At 47.1% G+C, this 20,239-nt stretch overlaps 1 protein-coding gene across 8 annotated transcripts in view; it reads left to right on the plus strand.

Annotated features, from left to right (window-relative positions):
• Positions 1 to 5,028: 5,028 nt before the first annotated feature.
• Positions 5,029 to 20,239, plus strand: part of CHFR (checkpoint with forkhead and ring finger domains) — a 43,081-nt gene continuing 27,870 nt past the window's right edge. For 2 of the 8 annotated variants that reach the window (XM_002722484.6, XM_089323543.1), the window contains exons 1-7: positions 5,029 to 5,151; positions 5,357 to 5,500; positions 9,118 to 9,217; positions 12,465 to 12,574; positions 13,438 to 13,497; positions 13,648 to 13,857; positions 18,938 to 19,105. In XM_002722484.6, coding sequence (XP_002722530.3) covers positions 5,368 to 5,500; positions 9,118 to 9,217; positions 12,465 to 12,574; positions 13,438 to 13,497; positions 13,648 to 13,857; positions 18,938 to 19,105 — 781 coding nt within the window. In that variant the 5' untranslated portion in view covers positions 5,029 to 5,151; positions 5,357 to 5,367. The other 6 variants (XM_070065701.2, XM_002722485.6, XM_089323541.1 and 3 more) reach the window with 6 other exon arrangements.

Raw genomic sequence — 20,239 nt, forward strand, 5'->3', positions numbered from 1 at the left:
TTTACTACAACAGTCTGTAGCTGGAATTTTAAAATGAATAAAAAAATCCATGAGTTAAAATATGCGATTTTGGGGATTGTGAAAGGGTAGATCTGAAAAAGTTTTCATTTTTTAATCAAGTTATTGCTCTATGACTTTTCTATCTCAGCTTAATTATGGCTAAGTACTGCCTGTAAGTAATTCACACTGTGATAATGTGAAACCTATCAGTATCAAATCAGGTAAAAGCTATGCACTGAATTTTCTTTCTATCTTTAATCTCGTTATCTCCATTTTCTCATTCCCAATGCTACGTATCTGTGCATGTTTGGTCATTTGAATTTGTGATGACTTATCTACATGAAATGTAGAACTCTGGGAAACAGACTTTCAAGGGCTCCTGGCCCCAGGGCTACTTGTGAGGAGTGGGCATGGGGGTGTGGCCTCAGTGTCCCTCGCCGTCCAGCATCTCTTTCAATGACTCTGGTTTTCTTTCTCTCTTGTTAAAGGCCTCCCAATTACTATTTTATACTATGGCCGTCTTTTCTATTTGCCCCTCAATTTCCTTTTTTTTTTTTTTTAATATTTATTTATTTATTTATTTGAAAGGCAGACTAACAGAGGCAGAGCGAGAGTGAGAGAGAGGTCTTCCATCCACTGATTCACTCCCCAGATGGTGGCAATGGCCAGAGCTGCGTCGATCTGAAGCCAGGAACCAGGAGCCAGGAGCTTCTTCTGGGTCTCCCACATGGATTCAGGGCCCAAGGACTTGGGCCATCTACTGCTTTCCCAGGCCATCGCAGAGAGCTGGATTGGAAGTGGAGCAGCTGGGACTCGAACCGGCGCCCATGTGGGATGCAGGCACTGCAGTCGGTGGTTTTTCCTGCTACACTACAGTGCTGGCCCCCTCAATTTCCTCTTGTGATAGTCTGTTCCTTGTATGCCCATACTCAAAGAAGTAATCTAGAATTCATCACTCCCTACCTTTTAGTAAAACTTTTTCTTTTTGCTTCTTTTGATGTTGATGATATTCCCAAATGAAACCCTACCTTTCCCCAGGACAGATTATTATATCATGGCTTCTAACAGCCTAGGCAATGAAAGCCTTTTTATTATTGCTTTTCTACCTCATTTCCAATGACAGTATTGTTTCACTTTTAATTTCCAGACAAAAGCATATAGTTGTGTATGGATTATGTCTACAGTTCTAGGTCATCTAGTTCACAGTTATTGAGGAATTCATAAAACATGGTCTTTATTCTCCTTTCTAGAATACTTAGAAGTTGATGGTTATGAAAATTAATTGGCACCAAGAATCCGAAGTAGGCTGAAGAGATCAGAAGTCCTTGAAGTTGATGCAAGTGGGACATAGTTCAATCCGATGTCAACCTTGCACCGTTAAAGCAAAGACCAAGTAAGTGTGTCTCAAACGGAAAACATTTAAAGCATTTGTTAGATTTATTTACTCAGAGTAGAAATTATGGAAGCAAGAAGCTTGGTAAGTTTAATGGCTGTGAGAAGTCATTTCTTTTTATCAACTGTGAAGAAACTCATGCAGGACTAAGATACGTGTAGTGAATATAGGAAAGTCATCAGCAAAAGTCTCAGCTCATTGTACAGCAGACAAATCTTCTTAAAAAACTTCTTTAAAGATTTATTTTGAAAGAGTCACACAGAGAGAGGGAGAGACAAAGGAGCACGCACAGACAGAAATCCTGTGAGTGCAGTGACTGTAACAAAGTCTTCTCTCAGACATCACAGCTTATTTTTTTTAGTTGTTTCTGTTTTTGCTTTTGTCTCCAAGAAGCAACATCTTCTTCCCATCCCCCATATGGGAGGTGGGCCCCAAGGACCATATGGGAGGTGGCCCCAAGGATCGGGGCCCCGCAGCCACTTTGGGAGTTGGAGGTAGAGGCCTGGTGGTCCTTTCCAGGCCCACTGGGCATGAGAGACATTCAGAGGGCCCATGCCCTGCTGGGGGGAGGTTGGCTGTAGTGTTCTTGGCCCCAGACACCCAGGAACAGCTGGGTCAGGTTAGAGGCTGTGGAGCCCGGCCCTCCAGGAACAGCTTATTATTCACTGAAGAAATCATACAGTAGAGAAATCTTGTGCGTGTAAAAAAAGGAATGTACAAAATTCTTTAGTGGAAAATCTCGCCATATTCCTAATTAGAGAATTCATATAGGTGAAAAACCCAAACGATACAGTGAATGGACAGATCTTGGCAAAAATATGTGAAGATATTTGTGTCCCATATACCACACGGTGAACCTAGGAGAGGAGGATTAAATAGTCAAGTGGATAGGATTACCTGTCTGTGGATAGCAATTAGCTATTCTGTTCTTGCTGATAAATTCGTGAGCAAAGTGGCCATGGGGGCAGGGATGGAAGTTTTGCATGAACTTGGCAACACGTACCATGTGTGAGTGCCAGTCTGCCAGTGGCGATGACTAACACTGAGTCCCCAGTCAGCTGCTACTCCCCAAGATGAGCAGCCGGCTACCTTGCGGCTGGTTGATCACCTTGGACTGCTTCTAGTGTGGAAGATGCAGTATTTGGTTCTTACTGTAATGGACACGCAAGGCTAGTTGCAGATTTGGCTCCCCTACATATAAGACTTCTGCCAAACCTACCATTTGTGGGTTTACCAAACGACTTATTCATTGTCATGGTATTCCACACAGCATTGCTTCTGATCCAGAAACTCAGTCTCTAACAAATGAAGTGCACTATGGGCCCATGCACGTGTAATTGATGGGTCTCAACGAAGTTCCCCATCATCCAACCGGTTCTGTTTCTGTGGTGGAACTCAGAAGATGATAAGCACAGTCATGCATCACTTAATAATAGACAGTGGTCCCCCAGATTATAACAGTTGAAAATTTCCAACTGTACCTTTTCTATATTTTCATATTTAGATACACAAATACCACTTTATTACAGTTGCCTACAATGTCCAAACATAAACAGGCTATACCATTTTTTTAAAAAAAGATTTATTTATTGGGGCCAGCACTGTGAAACAGTGGGTTTACACCCTGGCCTGAAGCACCGGCACCCCATATGGGCACTGATTCGAGACCTGGCTGCTCCACTTCCAATCCAGCTCTCTGCTATGGCCTGGAAAAGCAGCAGAGGATGGCCCAAGTCCTTGGGCCCCTGTGCCCATGTCGGAGACCTTGAAGAGGCTCCTGGCTCCAGATCGGCACAGCTCTGGTCGTTGTGGCCAACTGGGGAGTGAACCATTGGATGGAAGACCTCTCTTTCTGTGCCTCTCCTTCTCTCTGTGTGTAATTCTGACTTTCAAATAAATAAAAGAACTACTGCTTTCCCAGGCCATAGCAGAGAGCTGGATCGCAAGTGGAGCAGCCGGGACTCACACTGGCAACCATCTAGGATGCCGGCACTGCAGGTGGCAGCCCTACCTGCTATGCCACAGTGCCGGCCCTACTATACAACTTACATTTAAGTATACTCTGATATCCGCACAATGACAAAATCACCTGATAGTGCGTTCCTCAGACCAGGTTCCATCCTCAAGTGCTGCACAAGAGCATATAGTGAAAGGCAAGTTACTATCACTCCGTGTATTTGTAGTCTGTGTCCCACGGCAGCCACTGCGTTTTCTTTGTGTATATATACATGTGTGTGTATACACACAGACACACTTCTTACAATGTGTTTTAAATTCAATGTTATTTATTTGAAAGGCAGAGAGAGACTTCCCTTTCACTGGTTCACTCCCCAAATTCAGCAAATCATGGCTAAGTAAAAGCCAGGAGCCTTGAACTCAACCAGTTCTTCCGAGTGAAAGGCAGGGGCTCAACTTCTTGAGCCCTCACTTGTGGCCTTCCAGGGTGTGCACCAGCAGGAGGCCAGAGCCCAAGAAGCAGAGTCAGCAGTCGGGACCCCAACCCAGGCGCTCCATGGACGCAGTCATCTTAACTGCTACACCAGATACTTATGCTGCAGATATACTTTTATAAACATAGAAAGTTATTTGTACATATACAAGGAGGGTTTCAAAAGTCCGCGGAAAAATCGTAAAAAACGCCACGCGGGCCAGCGGAGTGGCGCAGTGGGTTAAGCAGCCAGCTGTGAAGTCAGCATCCCACACGGGTGCTGGCTCCTGTTCTGGCTGCCCCACTTCTGACCCAGTTCCCTGAAAAGCAGAAGTTGGCTCAGAAGTTTGGGGCCTGCCCCCTGAATGGGAGACCCGGAAGAAGCTCCTGGCTCCTGCTCCGGCTGGGGCGTGAACCAGGGCACAGAAGACCTCCTTCTGTCTCTTTGTAACTCTGCCTTTCAAATAGGTGAGTAAATTAGAAAAAGCGCTACATGGATTTTAAAGAATCTAGCGCCCGCCAAGGCAAGCTTATCTTTTAATTTCATTTTCCACGGAGTTCTTGGAGTCCCTTCACGGTACACGCATACACACACGTTTCTACGTGTGCGTGAAGTTTGTTTCACAGAAGCGGGTGCCCGCCGCACCGACTCGCGTTCTGCCACCGGCGTGCGGCTCCGCGTGGTGCACCCCGCGGCGCGTCCTTGAGCACCCCTGGAGCACACGCAGGAATGCCTGGAGTCCACGCTGGAGCTGCTGCGTCGCGGGAAACAGGTGTTTAAAATGGAAAGACCCTGCCAAGCCGCCCTCCAAGGCGTAACTGCTATTTTAACTCCGACCCGCGGCTCCCGCACTGGCCCGGGGCTCCCTCAGGGCGCCCGTCTGTGACCCAGCGGGTGAGAATGACCTCCGAAAATGGTTTCCTCCAACATCCCCCACGTTAAAGGCAAGACGGACTTCCGTACACAACAGACATCTGCATTTCAAAGGAGGCTCTGGGACTCGGACGTCCGTCCCTTTTGCCCCAATGTAACATGGCGCTGACCAGCACTACTTCCGTGATCCCCGGAGATGAAGTCCTCCCGGCCAGCACCAAAGATGGCGTCACCGCCCGCAGCCTCGCGTCAGCGCACGCTCCGAACCACACACACGCCCGCTCTCGGTGGCCCTCTCGGCTCCGCTCTAGCCGTCGTTCTCGGTGGGCGCCGGCGGCAGCCAATCGCAGGCCTTGGATGCCGGCTGGCCCCGCCCGCGGATCAGCTGAGGGCTCCGCAATGTCTGTTGACAGCAGCGGCGGCGCCGCCGGTTCCGGGTTCGGCGCGGGGCGGGGGGTAAGCGGGGCGGGCGAGGGGGCCGGGAGGGCCGGCGGGAGGACACGGCCGCGGCCGTGGCGGGGAGCCCGCGGGTGTCTCGCCTGGCCCGGGGCGGCGTGGGCGTGGGCAGCCAGAGGCAGGCCCGCGGGGGAGGAGCAGCGGCCCTGAGCCTCTGCCTCCGCGGCCGGAGGGTCCTCAGCGGACGCTTCCGGGGTCTCGTCAGATGTGAAGTCGATGGAGCGGCCCGAGCGAGGCGAGCAGCCGCCGCAGCAGCAGCCCTGGGGGAGGCTCCGCCGCCTGGGCGCGGACGAGGGCGAGCCGCACGTCCTCCTGTGGAAGCGGGAGTGGACCATCGGGCGGAGGAGAGGTGCGGGGCCGGGCCGGAGGGAGCGGGCCGGGGCCGGGCCGGGCCGGGGCCGGGCGGGCGGGCGGACAGAGCCCCCGGGGCTGCGGGGCGTCTTCCCCGTGAAAGGGGCTCGGTGAGAGCCGCCGTTGGTCTTGCCTGCCCAGTCGCTCTTCCTTTGCTCCTCGTTCCAACTTTGTGAAGCAGCTGCAGGAATGTCTGCTCCGGGATGCAGTCTCGCCACGTTCGTTGCTACACTAACCGTTAGGGAATTCAATCAGAAATAGAAAACAAGGAAAGTTGGAGTCCCCGGACTTGGGAAATTAAGCACCGTAGAGTTAAGAGTTTATGGGTTAAACCACGGAGGACATAGGAGCACACCTGGAGACAAATGGAAAGCGAAATAGAATGCGCTGGGGCCAGCCCTGTGGAGGAGGGGCTTAAGCCGGTTGATGTCCCGCTGCTCCACTTCGGATCCAGCTCCCTGCCGACGCCCCAGGAAAGCAGCGGAAGATGAGGGCCCCTGCACCCACGTGGGAGACCCGGAAGAAGCTCTTGGCTCCTAGTTTTGGCCTGGCCCAGCCCTGGGCTTTGCAGCCATTGCGGAGTGAACCAGTGAATGGAAGATCTCTCTTTTTCTTCTTTCTGAAACTGTGGTGTTTAAATAAAAAAGAGTATACCGAAACGCATGGGATGCGGCTAAATCAGTGCTCAGGGGGAAATTTATAATTGTGGTGCTAATATTAAAGAAGATCTCAAGTCCTGACTTCTGGAACATTTATTCAGCAAATATGAGAAGCTAAGAATTTAAACAATCACATGGGAGAAAGTTCTCTCACCCCCCAACAGATTTTTTTTAAAGTTAATTTTACACTGTTATTGTCCCTGACAATTTTTTTGTGCTGTCTTAAATTCTAATATCAAGGTAAATTATTTTTTACAACTTTGAAAGTATTTGCATATCATTAGAAGTTTTGGAAAACTTTTTTTTTTTTTTGATTTGTATATTTGAAACTAACAGAAAGAGAGAGAGGGATCTTCCATCTGCTGCTTCTCTCTTCAGATGGCTGCAACTGCTGGAGCTGGGCGGGTCCAAAACCAGGAGCCGGAACTTTCTCCAGGTCTCCCACGTGGGTGTAGGGGCCTAAAGACTTGGACCATCCTCTGCCGCTTTGCCAGGCACATCATCAGGGAGCTGGACTGGAAGTGGAGCAGCCGGGACTCGAAACAGCACCCACATGGGAAGCTGACATTGCAGGCTGCAGCCCTATCTGCTATGCCACAATGTAGTCCCCAAAATGTGTTGTTTTTTATTGATACACAAGGCAGGGGGGAGAAGAGTGGAGGCCGTGAAGACAAGCTACTTAGTTTTTCAACCCTTTACCAACTTATAACTTGCTTTAGGCCAACAACACACCTTTCTGTGCCTTCGTACCTACTTGGTAGAGTTGCTGTGAGGGTTACATGATCTCATACATGAACTACTGAGAAGGAGCCTGGTTTTGAGTTAGCACTTAACCTTACTCATTATTATACATGCTAAGATACTACATTACTTGTTCAGCTAAGATAGCAAAAAACATGTTGCTGAGTTATTAATAGAAATGCTTTCAGTGAATGTATTAATTATATTACCATAGAGCACATAAAGGTTGTTGTATTATTCTGTTTATACTACTGTAATAAAACACCACATTTTGCTTGGCTGAAGCAACGAAAGTTTGCTGCCTATGGTTTTCGAGGCTGGAAAGTCCCGGGTCAAGTGCAGGGCAGCCAAGTGGATTCCTGGTGAGGGCCATCTTCTGGCTTGAGATGGCTGCTCTCGCTGTGTCCTCCATGGTAAAGACAGAGAGCTCGTTTCTCATACTCCTCTTAAAAGAGCATTGGTTCTGTCAGGTCAGAGTCCCGCCCCATGACCTCATTTAATCTTTATCACCTGTTCACAGGTCCTGTTTCCAAACACCATCATGTTGAGGATTAGGACTGCAGCATGTAAACTGTAAGGAATTACTAACATTCAGGCCGTAATAGTTGTAAAACTGGATCATAGTTATTTTCTAAAGCAGTCTGCAAGGCTGCCGCATGCAAGGTATAATTTTGGGGAACAGTGCGCTGATACTTAGGGAGGGATCCAAGAACTGCACCTGCCCAAAGAGCTCCCCATGTTCAGGGAGTGGCAGAAATGCACCACCCGTGCAGGAGATTTCACGGCATGCAGCGCCAGTGCCAAAGTAGGGCTGTAGCATAAAGTGTCTCCATTCTGAATTAGAATGCTCGTGCTCCAGCAGGTGAGATCCCTCTTAACCACCGCTGTGACGCAGTTAGGGACAGGCACTGAGTCGGGTTACAGGGAGGCCATACTGGCAGTTAGGCTCAGTGGGATGAGAAGATTGCTACCTGAGGTGACACTCACTTGGGATAAGTGTAACAAAGTACTTTAAAAAAAAAAAAAAAGATTTATTTATTTGAAAAAGTTACAGAGAGGAGAGGCAGAAAGGGAGAGGTCTTCCATCTGATGGTTCACTCCCCAATTGGCCACAACGGCCAGAGCTGCGCTGATCCAAAGCCAGGAGCTTCTTCCCGGTCTCACACGGGTGCAGAAGCCCAAGGACTTGGGCCATCTTCTACTGCTTTCCTAGGTCACAGCAGAGAGCTGGATTAGAAGTGGAGCAGCCGAGTCTCGAACCAGTGCCTATATGGGATGCTGGCGCTTCAGGCCAGGCGTTAACCCACTGTGCCACAGCGCCGGCCCCAATAAAGTACTTCTGATAATATAGACTGCACAAGTCAATTTTTAATCATTCATTTTAATGGAGGTGTAATTAGCATGATAAAGTTGACCTCTTTTGGTCTTCAGTTCCATGAGTTTTCAGAAATATGACGACCATTACAGTCATTTTCCCTCTGCCCTGGCTCCTGGAAACCACTGGTCTTGTTTCTATCTCCGTAGTTCTGCTTTTTTCAGACTGTCATCTGAGTGGAGTCAGCAGTGTCCTCCTACAGTCTCTTGTGTCTGGCTTCTTGTCCTTGGCACAGTGCATTTGAGATTAGCTCTGGACTGCTGCATGTGCAGCAGTTTGTTCCTTTTTGTTGCTGGATGGTATCCATTCTTTGGATGTGCCTTCCTTTGCTACCAGCTGATGGACATTTGTATAGTTTCTTGTTTTTGGCCATGGGAAATAAAGCAACTATAACAGGTCTTTTTACAGTTTTCTTTCTCTTAGCTAATTTCCTGGGAGTAGATTTGCCGGGTCATGTAGTGAGAGTTTAAACTTGGTAAGAGTCTGCCAAACTGTTTCTAAAGTGGTTAGACCGTTGTGCAGAGTGTGAAAGTTCCAGTTTTCCCACTTCCTGCGTGGAGACAGCACTTTGTGATCAGTTTTAGTAAACGGGGCATCTTTTACATAATGGGGTTTCAAGAAGGCTCAGAACATAGTCCTTGGCCCCTGACTTTGGACTAACTAAACTTAGGTGCTTTGTAAATTTCTTCATGTTTTGCTTGATCAAATGTTTCCTTAAGTATGTATGGTGGAGACCCTACATTCAAAGCCAATACTTAAGTAAAACAAAAAGCAGAATGAGGTTCCCACATGATCACACCCATAGCTGTCTGCAGTGTCCTCTCACCCTCTCTGTTTTAGGTTGTGACCTTTCGTTTCCCAGCAATAAACTGGTCTCTGGAGACCACTGTAAACTTGTCGTGGATGAAAAATCTGGTCAGGTGACACTGGAAGATACCAGGTGAGCACTTGCTGAACTTCTTTTCTGTTTCCTCTTGAAGCTTACAAAGTTTCACTTTTGAAGGGAGTATGCTTTGTGCCATGGCTGAGGAAATGTGAGAGAACTCTGCTCGTTTTCCTTAATGTACTAGTTAATTAGTTTCTCAGAGTATTAGAAGATGTGTGTTTTGGTTTCCAGTGAGGGATATTCTGTGATTCTTTAGTGGTGTGTACAACTCTCAAATTCAAATTCAAACAGACATAACTCAGAAATAAGACTTGAAAGACATTGGTAAATTTTTGGTTCTTGAAAAACCTATTCAAGTTTTACTTCTTTCCTTCAAGTCAAAAAAATCTTTCTTTAAAAATTAGTAAGTTCTTAAATAACCTAATTAGTATAAAAGTCCCACTCATTAAAAATAGGTTTGTAAGTATATTTATTTTGCATAAATGAGATTATACATATTACTATTGCCATATCTGCTTTTATCACTTAAAAAGTTTTAGAGAGTGTACCATGTCAGCACTATCTTTTTTTTTTTTCCCAAAGATTTACTTATTTATTTGAAAGTCAGAGTTATACAAAGAGAGAAGGAGAGGCAGAGAGAGAGAGAGAGAGAAAGTCTTCCATCTGCTGGTTCACTCCCCAACTAGCCATAATGGCCAGAGCTGCACTGATCTGAAGCCAGGAGCCAGGAGCTTCTTCCAGGTCTCCCATTTAGGTGTAGGAACCCAAGTGTCTGGGCCATCTTCTGCTGCTTTCCCAAGCCATAGCAGAGAGCTGGATTGGAAGTGGAGCAATGGGGCTCGAACTGGCACCCATAGGGATGCTGGCACTGCAGGCAGCGGCTTCACCAGCTGTGCCACAGTGCTAGCCCCAACACCATCTTTTGATAATGTGTTTGTTGCTTTCCTTCCTGGTAGATACTGATTTTGATTTTGTTCTTTTATAAGTGACAACACAGAAGTGACTTTTCTGCACACTTTGCATTTGTGTATTTTCTTGGGATGGTTTCTTGACAGGGAGTGTGTCTATTCTCAACTTGGTACAAGCAGCAGTATGTACCTTTCCCACTTGAGGATTTTAATTTATTTTTTATTATTTTATTTATTTGAGAGGTAGAGACAGAAAGAGATCTTCTGTCCACTGGTTCACTCTCCAGATGGCCGCAATGTCTGGAGCTGAGCCGATATGAAGCCAGGACCCAGGAGCTTCTTCTGGGTCTCCCATGTGGGTGCAGGGAAGTAAAGGGCTTTCCCAGGCCATAGCAGAGAGCTGGATTGGAAGTGGAGCAGTGAGGACTCCATCTGGTGCCCATATGGGATGCAGCACTGCAGGTGGTGGCTTTACCCACTATGCCACAGCGCCAGCCTTGGATTTTTTTATTTTTATGAGCATCAGGTACTGTGGGAACTAACAAGTGCAGGGACGGAAAACTGGGAATAGATTCATTAGGAAAGACTGATCCTTCTTTCCCTGCTCCGGTGTGTAGCAGAGCAAGCTGGCAGCACAGTGTAGAGATCCAGAGCTGTCTTGCTTGCATCAGGGATTGGCTTCCCCACACTGGCTGTATGACACCATCAGTGTCCTGGGGTGCTATAACAAAGTGCCACAATCCCAGTGCTTAAACAACACAAATGGGTGGTTTTTTGGCACAGTGGTTAAGATGCTGCTTGAAACACCTGCATCTCATATATGAGTGCCTAGTTCTAGTCCCAGCTCCTTCACTTCCAGTCCAGCTTCCTGCTAATGCACACCCTGGGAGGCAGCAGGTAATGGCTCATATACTTGAGTCCCTGCCACCTACATGAGAGGCTCAGATGGATTTCCAGGCTCTTAGCTTCTGACTGGCTTAGCCCTGGCTATTATGGACATTTAGGAAGTGAGCCAGTAGATGGAAGACCCCTCTTTGTCTGTCTCTATGTCAGTTTCTCTCTTCACCTTTTGAATAAAACTAAAATAAGCAAAATTTAAAAACGCACAATTTACTATCTTATAGCAGTGGAAGTCCAGAGTCCATAATGGGTCTCATCGGGCCAAAGTGAAAGTTTAAGCAGGCCTGGTTCCTTCTGGAAGCCCCTCGGGGAAAATCCGTTTCCTGCGGTTTCTATTCCCAGAGGCCTTTGTTCCTCGACAGAAGAAGGCTAGAGGGGAAAGAGGAGAGTCATTCAGAAGGAACCCCGTGTTTGGAGGCTCAGAGGTGTAAGCAGATCTTAGGTGGTCACAGCAATGGTGAATGGCAAAGCCAAATTAGACTTTGGACTTTAGCCTAACAGCAATGAGAAGACACTGAAGGAATATAAGCAGAAGAGTGAAATAGTCACATTTTTGTTTGTTCAGAAAGAGTGTGAGAATGGATAATGAGGCAAAGCTTGGAGGCAGGAGCCCTAGCTCTCGTGATAATTGAAGTTGAAGTCAGCACACTGTGGCTGCTGCTGCCTGTTTTACACATTTTACTGGAATGTCGCGATGGACATTTATTTTTGCACTGTCCTTGACTGCCCTTGGGCTGTAACAGCAAGGCAGAGTAGTTTTAGTAAGGACCATGTGATGGTAAAACCAAAGCTATTTACTCTCTGACCCTTTAGAGAAAGGCGTATGGCTATTTGAAAGCCTGGTGTATTTGTTCAGTGTACCATGCCTCATTGTCGTCATCCAGCTAACTCCTGCTTTCCTACCAGGTCTCCACTCAGAAGGCCCTCCCTGGGAAGTGCCTCTTGTCTGTCCCCATCACCCCTCATGCCTAGAACTCTTGCCCTGGCCTCTTCCAGTTGACTTGACTCCCCAGCAAGACCACAGGTTCTGAGTGTGCACACCATGTCCTCTTTCAGTTGCTAGCCCAGCATTTATTTTGTCTCATCCCAGAATGCATCTCTTAAAGGAGGGGTTATTTGAGGAATGAACTGATGGAGGTCATGACTGTTGGAGGGAGGGAGTGAACCTGTGCTGGATGCACCCCGAGAGTGGCTGGAAATGAAAGGGTGGTGCTGCCGATGAGGCTTCAGATCTACCAGGAGGCAATGGGAAGGAACCTGGCATTGGAACAGCAAAAATGTTAGGACAGGTGATATGGTGATATAGTTGTTAGTAAGGAAGTAATGGGCAAGTTTTTCTTAAGAGAACTGTAAGTGTGCCATTTAATAATTTTACCATTTTTTGTGTATGTTAAAAATGGTGATATTGAGCTACTTTCCTGATAGTTTAGAAATTTTTTTTTAATTCCAAAGTATTTGAATTAGGATAACTTGTATTTTTGTTTTCTTTACAGCACCAATGGAACAGTAATTAATAAGCTGAAGGTTGTTAAGAAGCAGACTTGTCCTTTACAGACTGGGGATGTCATCTATTTGGTGTACAGGAAGAATGAACCAGAACACAGTAAGAGAGAGGAGCAGTTACTGGGGTTAGACACATGCCTAAGGCAGTGTACCGTGGGGAAGTCTAGCTGACCCTGCGAAGTATCTTCAGAAAGAGAAGCTGTGGAAATGTATTTCCTGTGGGAATGTTACCATTGGCAGCACTCCCCTGATTGTTTATATAGATTTGGTGTAAATGCTGTCTGTTGGAGAGTGGCATGCTGACTTTACAGTTGGAGCCAGGCTTCAAGAACATGGGAGTAAGTCTCAAAATGGCAGCAAGGAGCGATGTGTGGGAAGAATCAGAGCTGTGGGGAAGAAAACCTGGGAGCAGGAGCTTGGAGGTCACTGATGGTTCTGGTTTTGGAGACTTTCCAAGAGACAGCCAAGATTAGACTGGGTTCCAGTAGGACCTTCCCAGCTTCAGGAGTCTATGTTTGTGGAAGAATGAATTAGGACAGGGAGAGCTGTGGGAGTCCTTTGAAGGGCACCTATAAATGTTTAGAGACTATTGAAGGTGAGGAAGAAGAGGGATATTGTTCTTTAGGTTGTCTTCAACATAACCAAAACCAGCCTCTTGCCACACAGAAAGATCTTGTGTCTATTCCTAATAGAAGTTTGAAATTATGAACAGAGAATAGATCTTTTACCTTAGTCTACCTCTGGATGCCAGGCGTTGTCCCTTCAGGGTTTTTTTTTTTTTTTTTTTAATTGGTAAAGCTATTTTGGATCATTGTTTGAAATCTCTTAAATAGGTATATGTTGCTACTGGCTGCTAAGTCCAGATATTCAGTAGAGACAGACTGTGAAATGATGGAGGAAACGAGAAAAATGAGTTCTATATACGTGGCTACCACTTCTCTGATTTGATTAATTTCCTTTTAGATGTGGCATACCTGTACGAATCTTTAAATGAAAGGCAAGGCATGACACAGGAATCCTTTGGTAAGTGAGATTGTAGCAAAGATGTGGATGCATATGCAAGCCTTTTGAATTCTTGAGAGAAGAACGCTCGCCCCACTGGAATGTCTTCCCTGAAGCAGTGGTGCCCACCTGAGCCCTGAGTGTGTGCTCCTGCTCCTTTTGTGGTTACAGAAGCTAATAAAGAAAATGTGTTCCACATGACCAAAGATACCTCAGGTACAGGGCGAGGTGATGGTGCCCAGGTCCCACCATCGTCACCCCCAACTCAGGCGTGCTTTGAGGAACCACAGCCATCAACGTCGACATCGGACCTCTTCCCCACGGCCTCTACCTCTTCCATGGAGCCTACTTCTGCAGGGCGAGAGCATTCCTCCAGTTCCGGTGAGGTGGAGAGTTTCTATTCACTTCTCATGAGGTCACAGTGATAGTTGCATAGTTTTTTGTTCATTGATACTTACCTGTATTGTTACAGAGACGGGTGAGCCACAAAAGAATTGCATAGGCTGTTGGTGGTGAGATTTCTGTAGTACATACTGACTTATTCTGTCCCCAAGAGAAATGCTGTAGGTCAAGTCCACACCGAGTATTAGTCATGATTTTATTGAGAGAGAGTTCATATACCATAAAAATCACCCAATTGAAGAGTTCACTTGGTTGTTTTTAGCACATTGACAGGGCCATGCAATCATTACCATTAATTGCAGAACATTTTTTTGTCACCTCAAAAAGAAATCCATATTCAATAGCAGTAATTCCTCTCTTGCTTCTCCCTCCAGCCCCTGGAAACTACTATTCTGCTTTCTGTCTTTAGATTTTTACCTATTTTGGACTTTATGTATATATGGAATCATCATATATGGTCTTTTTGTGACTGACTTGTTTTTTTCTTGGTGTAATGTTTTCAGTGTTCGTCCAGAATAATATACTATTTTTTTTTTTTTTTTGACAGGCACAGTGGACAGTGAGAGAGAGAGATAGAGAGAAAGGTCTTCCTTTTGCCGTTGGTTCACCCCCAATGGCCGCTGTGGCTGATGCGCTGCAGCCGGTGCACCGTGCTGATCCAAAGCCAGGAGCCAGGTGCTTCTCTTGGTCTCCCATGCGGGTGTAGGGCCTGAGCACTTGGGCCATCCTCCACTGCACTCCTGGGCCACAGAAGAGAGCTGGACAGGAGGAGGAACAACTGGGACAGAATCCGGAGCCCCGACTGGGACTAGAACCTGGGATGCCGGCGCCACAGGCAGAGGATTAGCCTAGTGAGCCGCGGCGCCGGCCCAGAGTAATATACTATTTAAAGCCATTTGTATGTATTCTGTTCTTTACCATATGAACTTTTTTTACCTTCCTCCAAAATCATTGGAAAAAATTCAGACCATTTAGGTGCAGTATGATGTGTTTCTCGTAGGTGTTGAGTGGATTGTGTGTACATATATATTCCCGAAATTGGGTCACACTATATATACTAATTTTTTTTAGTTTACTTTCTTAGCTATACGGGTGTAGTTTTCTTTCAGATTATCTTTAGAATTAGATTTGCGAGGCCGGCGTCGCGGCTCACTAGGCTAATCCTCCGCCTTGCGGCACCGGCACACCGGGTTCTAGTCCCGGTCGGGGCACCGGATTCTGTCCTGGTTGCCCCTCTTCCAGGCCAGCTCTCTGCTGTGGCCAGGGAAGGCAGTGGAGGATGGCCCATATGCTTGGGCCCTGCACCCCATGGGAGACCAGGAGAAGTACCTGGCTCCTACCATTGGATCAGCCGCGGCGACCATTGGAGGGTGAACCAACGGCAAAAGGAAAACTTTCTCTCTGTCTCTCTCTCTCTCACTGTCCACTCTGCCTGTCAAAAAATAAATAAAATAAAATTAAAATTAGAATTAGATTTGCGGCCAGCACCGCGGCTCACTCGGCTAATCCTCCGCCTGCGGCGCCAGCACCCCGGGTTCTAGTCCTGGTCGGGGCACCGGATTCTGTCCCAGTTGCTCCTCTTCCAGTCCAGTTCTCTGCTTTGGCCCAGGAGGGCAGTGGAGGATGGCCCAAGTGCTTGGGCCCTGCACCCGCATAGGAGACCAGGAGGAAGCACCTGGCTCCTGGCTTCGGATCGGTGCAGTGCGCGGGCCATAGTGGCCAATTGGGAGGTGAACCAACGGAAAAGGAAGACCTTTCTCTCTGTCTCTCTCTCACTGTCTAACGCTGCCTGTAAAAAAAAAAAAAAGATTTGCAACTTGGGAAGAATTGAGATTCCTAAAAATGGTATTTTCCCCTGTTTGTTAAGCTCTCTGATGCTCTTTAGTGAAATTTTATAGTTTTTTCCCACCCAAATTTAGGGATGATCCTTGTTTATTCCTAGAATGCTTGGTCTCCTATTCTCACATTGTATAGCAGTCTGCAGATTTGAGACAGAAGAGCCTTCTCAGATCCCAGGTAGAACTTCACATTCTGTTCCGTGCTGCCTTTTTGTCTTGAGTTTCCAAGCTCGTTGCCAAAGCTTTGGACATCACAAGCACACTGCATGGCAGGAGCCAGGGGAGCCTCTGGAAAAGGACTTTTGTTCCAAGTCCCCGTCAGGTGATCAGCACAGTAAGAGAAGTCTGTCTCAGAAGACCCTCCCTCCATCTCCTTGACTCTGCCACCTGGTGCTCTCTACCTGTCAGTGCTGTAGTGGGGTTTGGGAGGAGAGCAGCAGGCATGGGGGCTCAGCGCGCCTTCTCAGAACTGAAAGTCTTTCCATACGATCGGAACCTATTTCCATTTTTGTTAATCTGGTATTTTTACTTCCTAATACTCCTCTGTAATACAGTCACCCCTCCTTATTTGTTACCTTCCTCGAGGCCTCATAGTGTCTGTCCTCCGTCCCTTTGGAGAAGCCTCAACTCCTCAGCAGAAGATCCTCTCTTCTCAGATGAATGACATTCTAGCTGTCTGAAGAGTATCATTTGGATGTGTTGATGTGGCCGTGGGGGGCACCCGTGAAAGAGATCGTTGGATGCTCAGTAGAGTTGCTTACTTGAAAAATGGCCTGTGGACAGTGAGCACTGTTCAGTCTTCACCCACCACTCCTGGAGATAAGATGAACAGCTTGGTCCAGACCAGCGACTGAAAGGGTTTATACCAAAGTGTAACTCTACCTACTCCAAGGCCCTTTGAGTTCACCTCTGTTTTAACATCACTGCGGGGGCTGGCACTGTGGGATACAGGTTAAGCTGCCACCTGCAGTGCTAGCATCCTGTATGGGCTCCAGTTCGAGTCCTGGTCCTGGCTGGTCCACTTCTGATCTAAGCTCCCTGTTGAAGCACTTGAGAAAGCAGCGGGGGATGACCCAAGTCCTTGGTCTCTTGCCACTCATGTAGGAGACAGGAAGAAGCTCCTGGCTCCTAGCTTCTGCCTGGCCCAGCCCTGTCCATTATGGCCATTTGGGGAATGAACCAGTGGGTAGAAGATCTCTCTCTCGGTCTCTCACTCTCTTTCTTTCTTTCTTTCTTTCTTTCTTTCTTTCTTTCTTTCTTTCTTTCTTTCTTTCTTTCTTTCTTTCTTTCTTTTTTTTTTTTTTTTTTTTGACAGGCAGAGTGGACAGTGAGAGAGAGAGACAGAGAGAAAGGTCTTCCTTTTGCCGTTGGTTCACCCACCAATGGCCACTGTGGCCGGCATGCTGCAGCTGGCGCATCGCGCTGATCCGAAGCCAGGAGCGAGGTGCTTTTTCCTGGTCTCCCATGCGGGTGCAGGGTCCAAGGACTTGGGCCATCCTCCACTGCACTCCCGGGCCATAGAAGAGAGCTGGCCTGGAAGAGGGGCAACCAGGACAGAATCCAGCGCCCCGACCGGGACTAAAACCCGGTGTGCCGGTGCCACAAGGTGGAGGATTAGCCCAGTGAGCCGCGGCACCGGCCAACTCTCTTTCAAGTCAATAAGTCTTAAAAACAACAACAACAAACATCACTTCAAATTCACAAGTGAAAAAAATGCTTGCCATGCCATTTTATTGACCACCTGGATGATTGAAGTTCTACAGTTCTCTAGACCTGTGTACCCTTCACGTTTCTGTCCAGGTTCCTTAAAACAGACACGAGCACAAATGAAATGTTACTGACTGTCCACAGCAGTTCCAACACCTGATGGCACACCCCTTGTGATGATAACTCAAAGAAGCACAAGTAATACGAACATTCAGTTCACTGCATTGTAGCCTAAGAGCATTTCCAGTACAACAAACACAAATAAGGAGAAAAGTTAAAAGTATTTTGGATTGAGGACACCTCTCCAACTGCCTGCCTGGAAAAGACATGCCATGACTGTAGCTCCATAGTATGCGTTTTCTGGATCTTGTAAGAAGCTCTTCAGAAATTAAGCACAGAACAGCTCTGGCCTATAAATAAACCTATTTCACCAGTAAAATTATTTTCTATTCTATTCCATTCATGTGCATAGCACAGTGTGTGGCCTGAGTTAAAGTGTTTTATTAATTTTCTGATAATGTTTAATTTGTTGAAAGAGTGATACCTTCATAAATTGCATATATCATTTTCTAAAAATCTGTGTCCCAAGTGTAGACACACTAACCAAATAGTTATAGTTAATACTGCCTGAATACCTATAAACATAAGGTAGTGCACCAGATGATTTTGTAAGTTGGTAGCAGGTTTTCAGCCCCACAGCTGTCAGAGAAGTACCATTCTTGTCATCTTCACTGTGGAGATGGGAAGCCTGGCCGGGCACAGAGAACGCTCCAGAGCATAGTGCAAGCAAGTACTAGGACCAAAGCCAACCCAGAAAGCTCTTTTCCCATTGTACACAAGTGAACTTGTTCCCAAAGTAATTCATTTTGCTACTAGAGACCAATTTCTGTTTTCAAGAAGCAACATTGATGAGTTGAGTATTATAAACTGTATACATATTATACTCTAAGGTCGTATACTAGGTCTCCATTAAGATTGAGGCTACTGGAAAGTTTACCTGTCTTTCTGCCAAGCTCATGGCGACTGTTCTTATACTTCTTGCTCATGTAAGGCAGGACTTTGTCTACAGCTTCCTGCTCTCCCTCCTTCCTTTTTCATGTTTACCACCATCCTCTCTTCGGTCAGCGGCCTGTGCATCCCTGTTTTGAAGTGTCTCTATCTCACGCGATCTGTTTTAACACCAATTACGACATAATGTGTGTTATGTGATTACTGCCATGTGGATTTGCTTCGTGTTGGATTCTGTGTTCAGGAGCTAACCCCAGTCCCAGATGTGTGTTTCTTCTTTCCCTGTGAATGTGCTGCTTGCTCCTGGCTCCCCGAGCACAGTAGTAACAGTGCATTGGAGGCATGTGCTCTGAGTGAACGAGTAATTCTAGTAGCCATGCATCACTCTTGAACTAGGGAGTCTTAGATTTCAAACTGCACAGGATTTAAAGTAGGGACACTTTACCTAACATGCTTTCCTTCTGAAGCACGTGAATGAGAATCTGTCTTGTTTGTCCCCTCTACAGGGTCCGGAGGTGCAGGCATCTCCCTGAAAGGATGTGGTCCATTTGTGGCAAGTGATGAAGTCTCCAGTGTGGCTTCAGTCCTCTCAGACAGAGAAGGAACATCCTTTTCTTTGCCAGAATCCCAGGATCAGGAGGACTTCGAGCCCATTAAAAAGAAAATGAAAGGAGGTTAGGATCTTATGGTTCTGTGTGTTCACCTTCCTGTGAGTTCCTGGGGAGCCTTCCAGCACTAACTGGTGCTCTGTGCTGTGCTGGCTGGTGCCCTCAACAAGGGCCTCATTTCCTGCAGAAGAATGTGAATCCTGCTTTATGTTGATATCTGAGCATTTACTTTTTTGTTGTTGTTAAAGATTTATTTATTTATTTGAAAGTTAAACAGAGAGAGGAGAGGGGGAGAGAGAGAGAGAGAGGTCTTCCACCCACTGGTTTACTCCCCAGGTGGCCCCAATGGCTGGAGCTGAGCCAATCTGAAGCCAGGAGCAAGACTTCTGGGTCTCCCATGTGGGTGCAGGGGCCTAAGGACTTGGGCAATCTTCTACTGCTTTCCCAGGTCACAGCAGAGAGTTGAATTGGAAATGGAGCAGCCAGGACTTGAATCGGCACCCATATGGGATGCCAGCACTGCGGGCGGTGGCTTTACCTTCTACGCCACAGTGCTAGCCCCAACCATTAACTTTTAAAATTAACTTTGTAGGCTGGTACCACTGCTCACTTGGCTAATCCTCCTCCTGCGGCGCCGGCACACCGGGTTCTAGTCCAGTTGGGGCGCTGGATTCTGTCCCGGTTGCTCCTCTTCCAGTCCAGCTCTCTGCTGTGGCCCGGGAAGGCAGTGGAGGATGGCCCAGGTGCTTGGGCCCTGCACCCGCATGGGAGACCGGGAGGAGACACCTGGCTCCTGGCTTTGGATCAGTGCAGCGTGCCGGCCGTGGTGGCCATTTCGGGGGTGAGCCAGTGGAAAAAGGAAGACCTTTCTCTCTGTCTCCCTCTCTCACTAACTCTGCCTGTCAAAAAAAATTTAACTTGGTAAACCATTTTGTGGTATTTTCACTGTCTTACTTGTTTATTTAAGAGACAGGAACAGATAGAGAGAAGGAGAGAACTCTCATTTACCTCCCAAATGCCTGCAGTGGCTTTAGGGTGGGCTCTTAGCTGGAGCCTGGAACTCAATCCAGGTCACCTGTATAAATGGCAAGAATCCAGTTGAGCCGTCACTGCTGCCTCCCAGGCTCTACCTTGGCAGGAAGCAGAAATTAGGAGTGGAGCTGGGACTCAAACCCAAGCATTCCAGTATGGGGAATGCTC

Source organism: Oryctolagus cuniculus, chromosome 21 (genome assembly GCF_051225735.1).
Source record: "Oryctolagus cuniculus isolate XC-2025 breed Fujian yellow rabbit chromosome 21, ASM5122573v1, whole genome shotgun sequence".
Lineage (NCBI taxonomy): Eukaryota > Metazoa > Chordata > Mammalia > Lagomorpha > Leporidae > Oryctolagus > Oryctolagus cuniculus.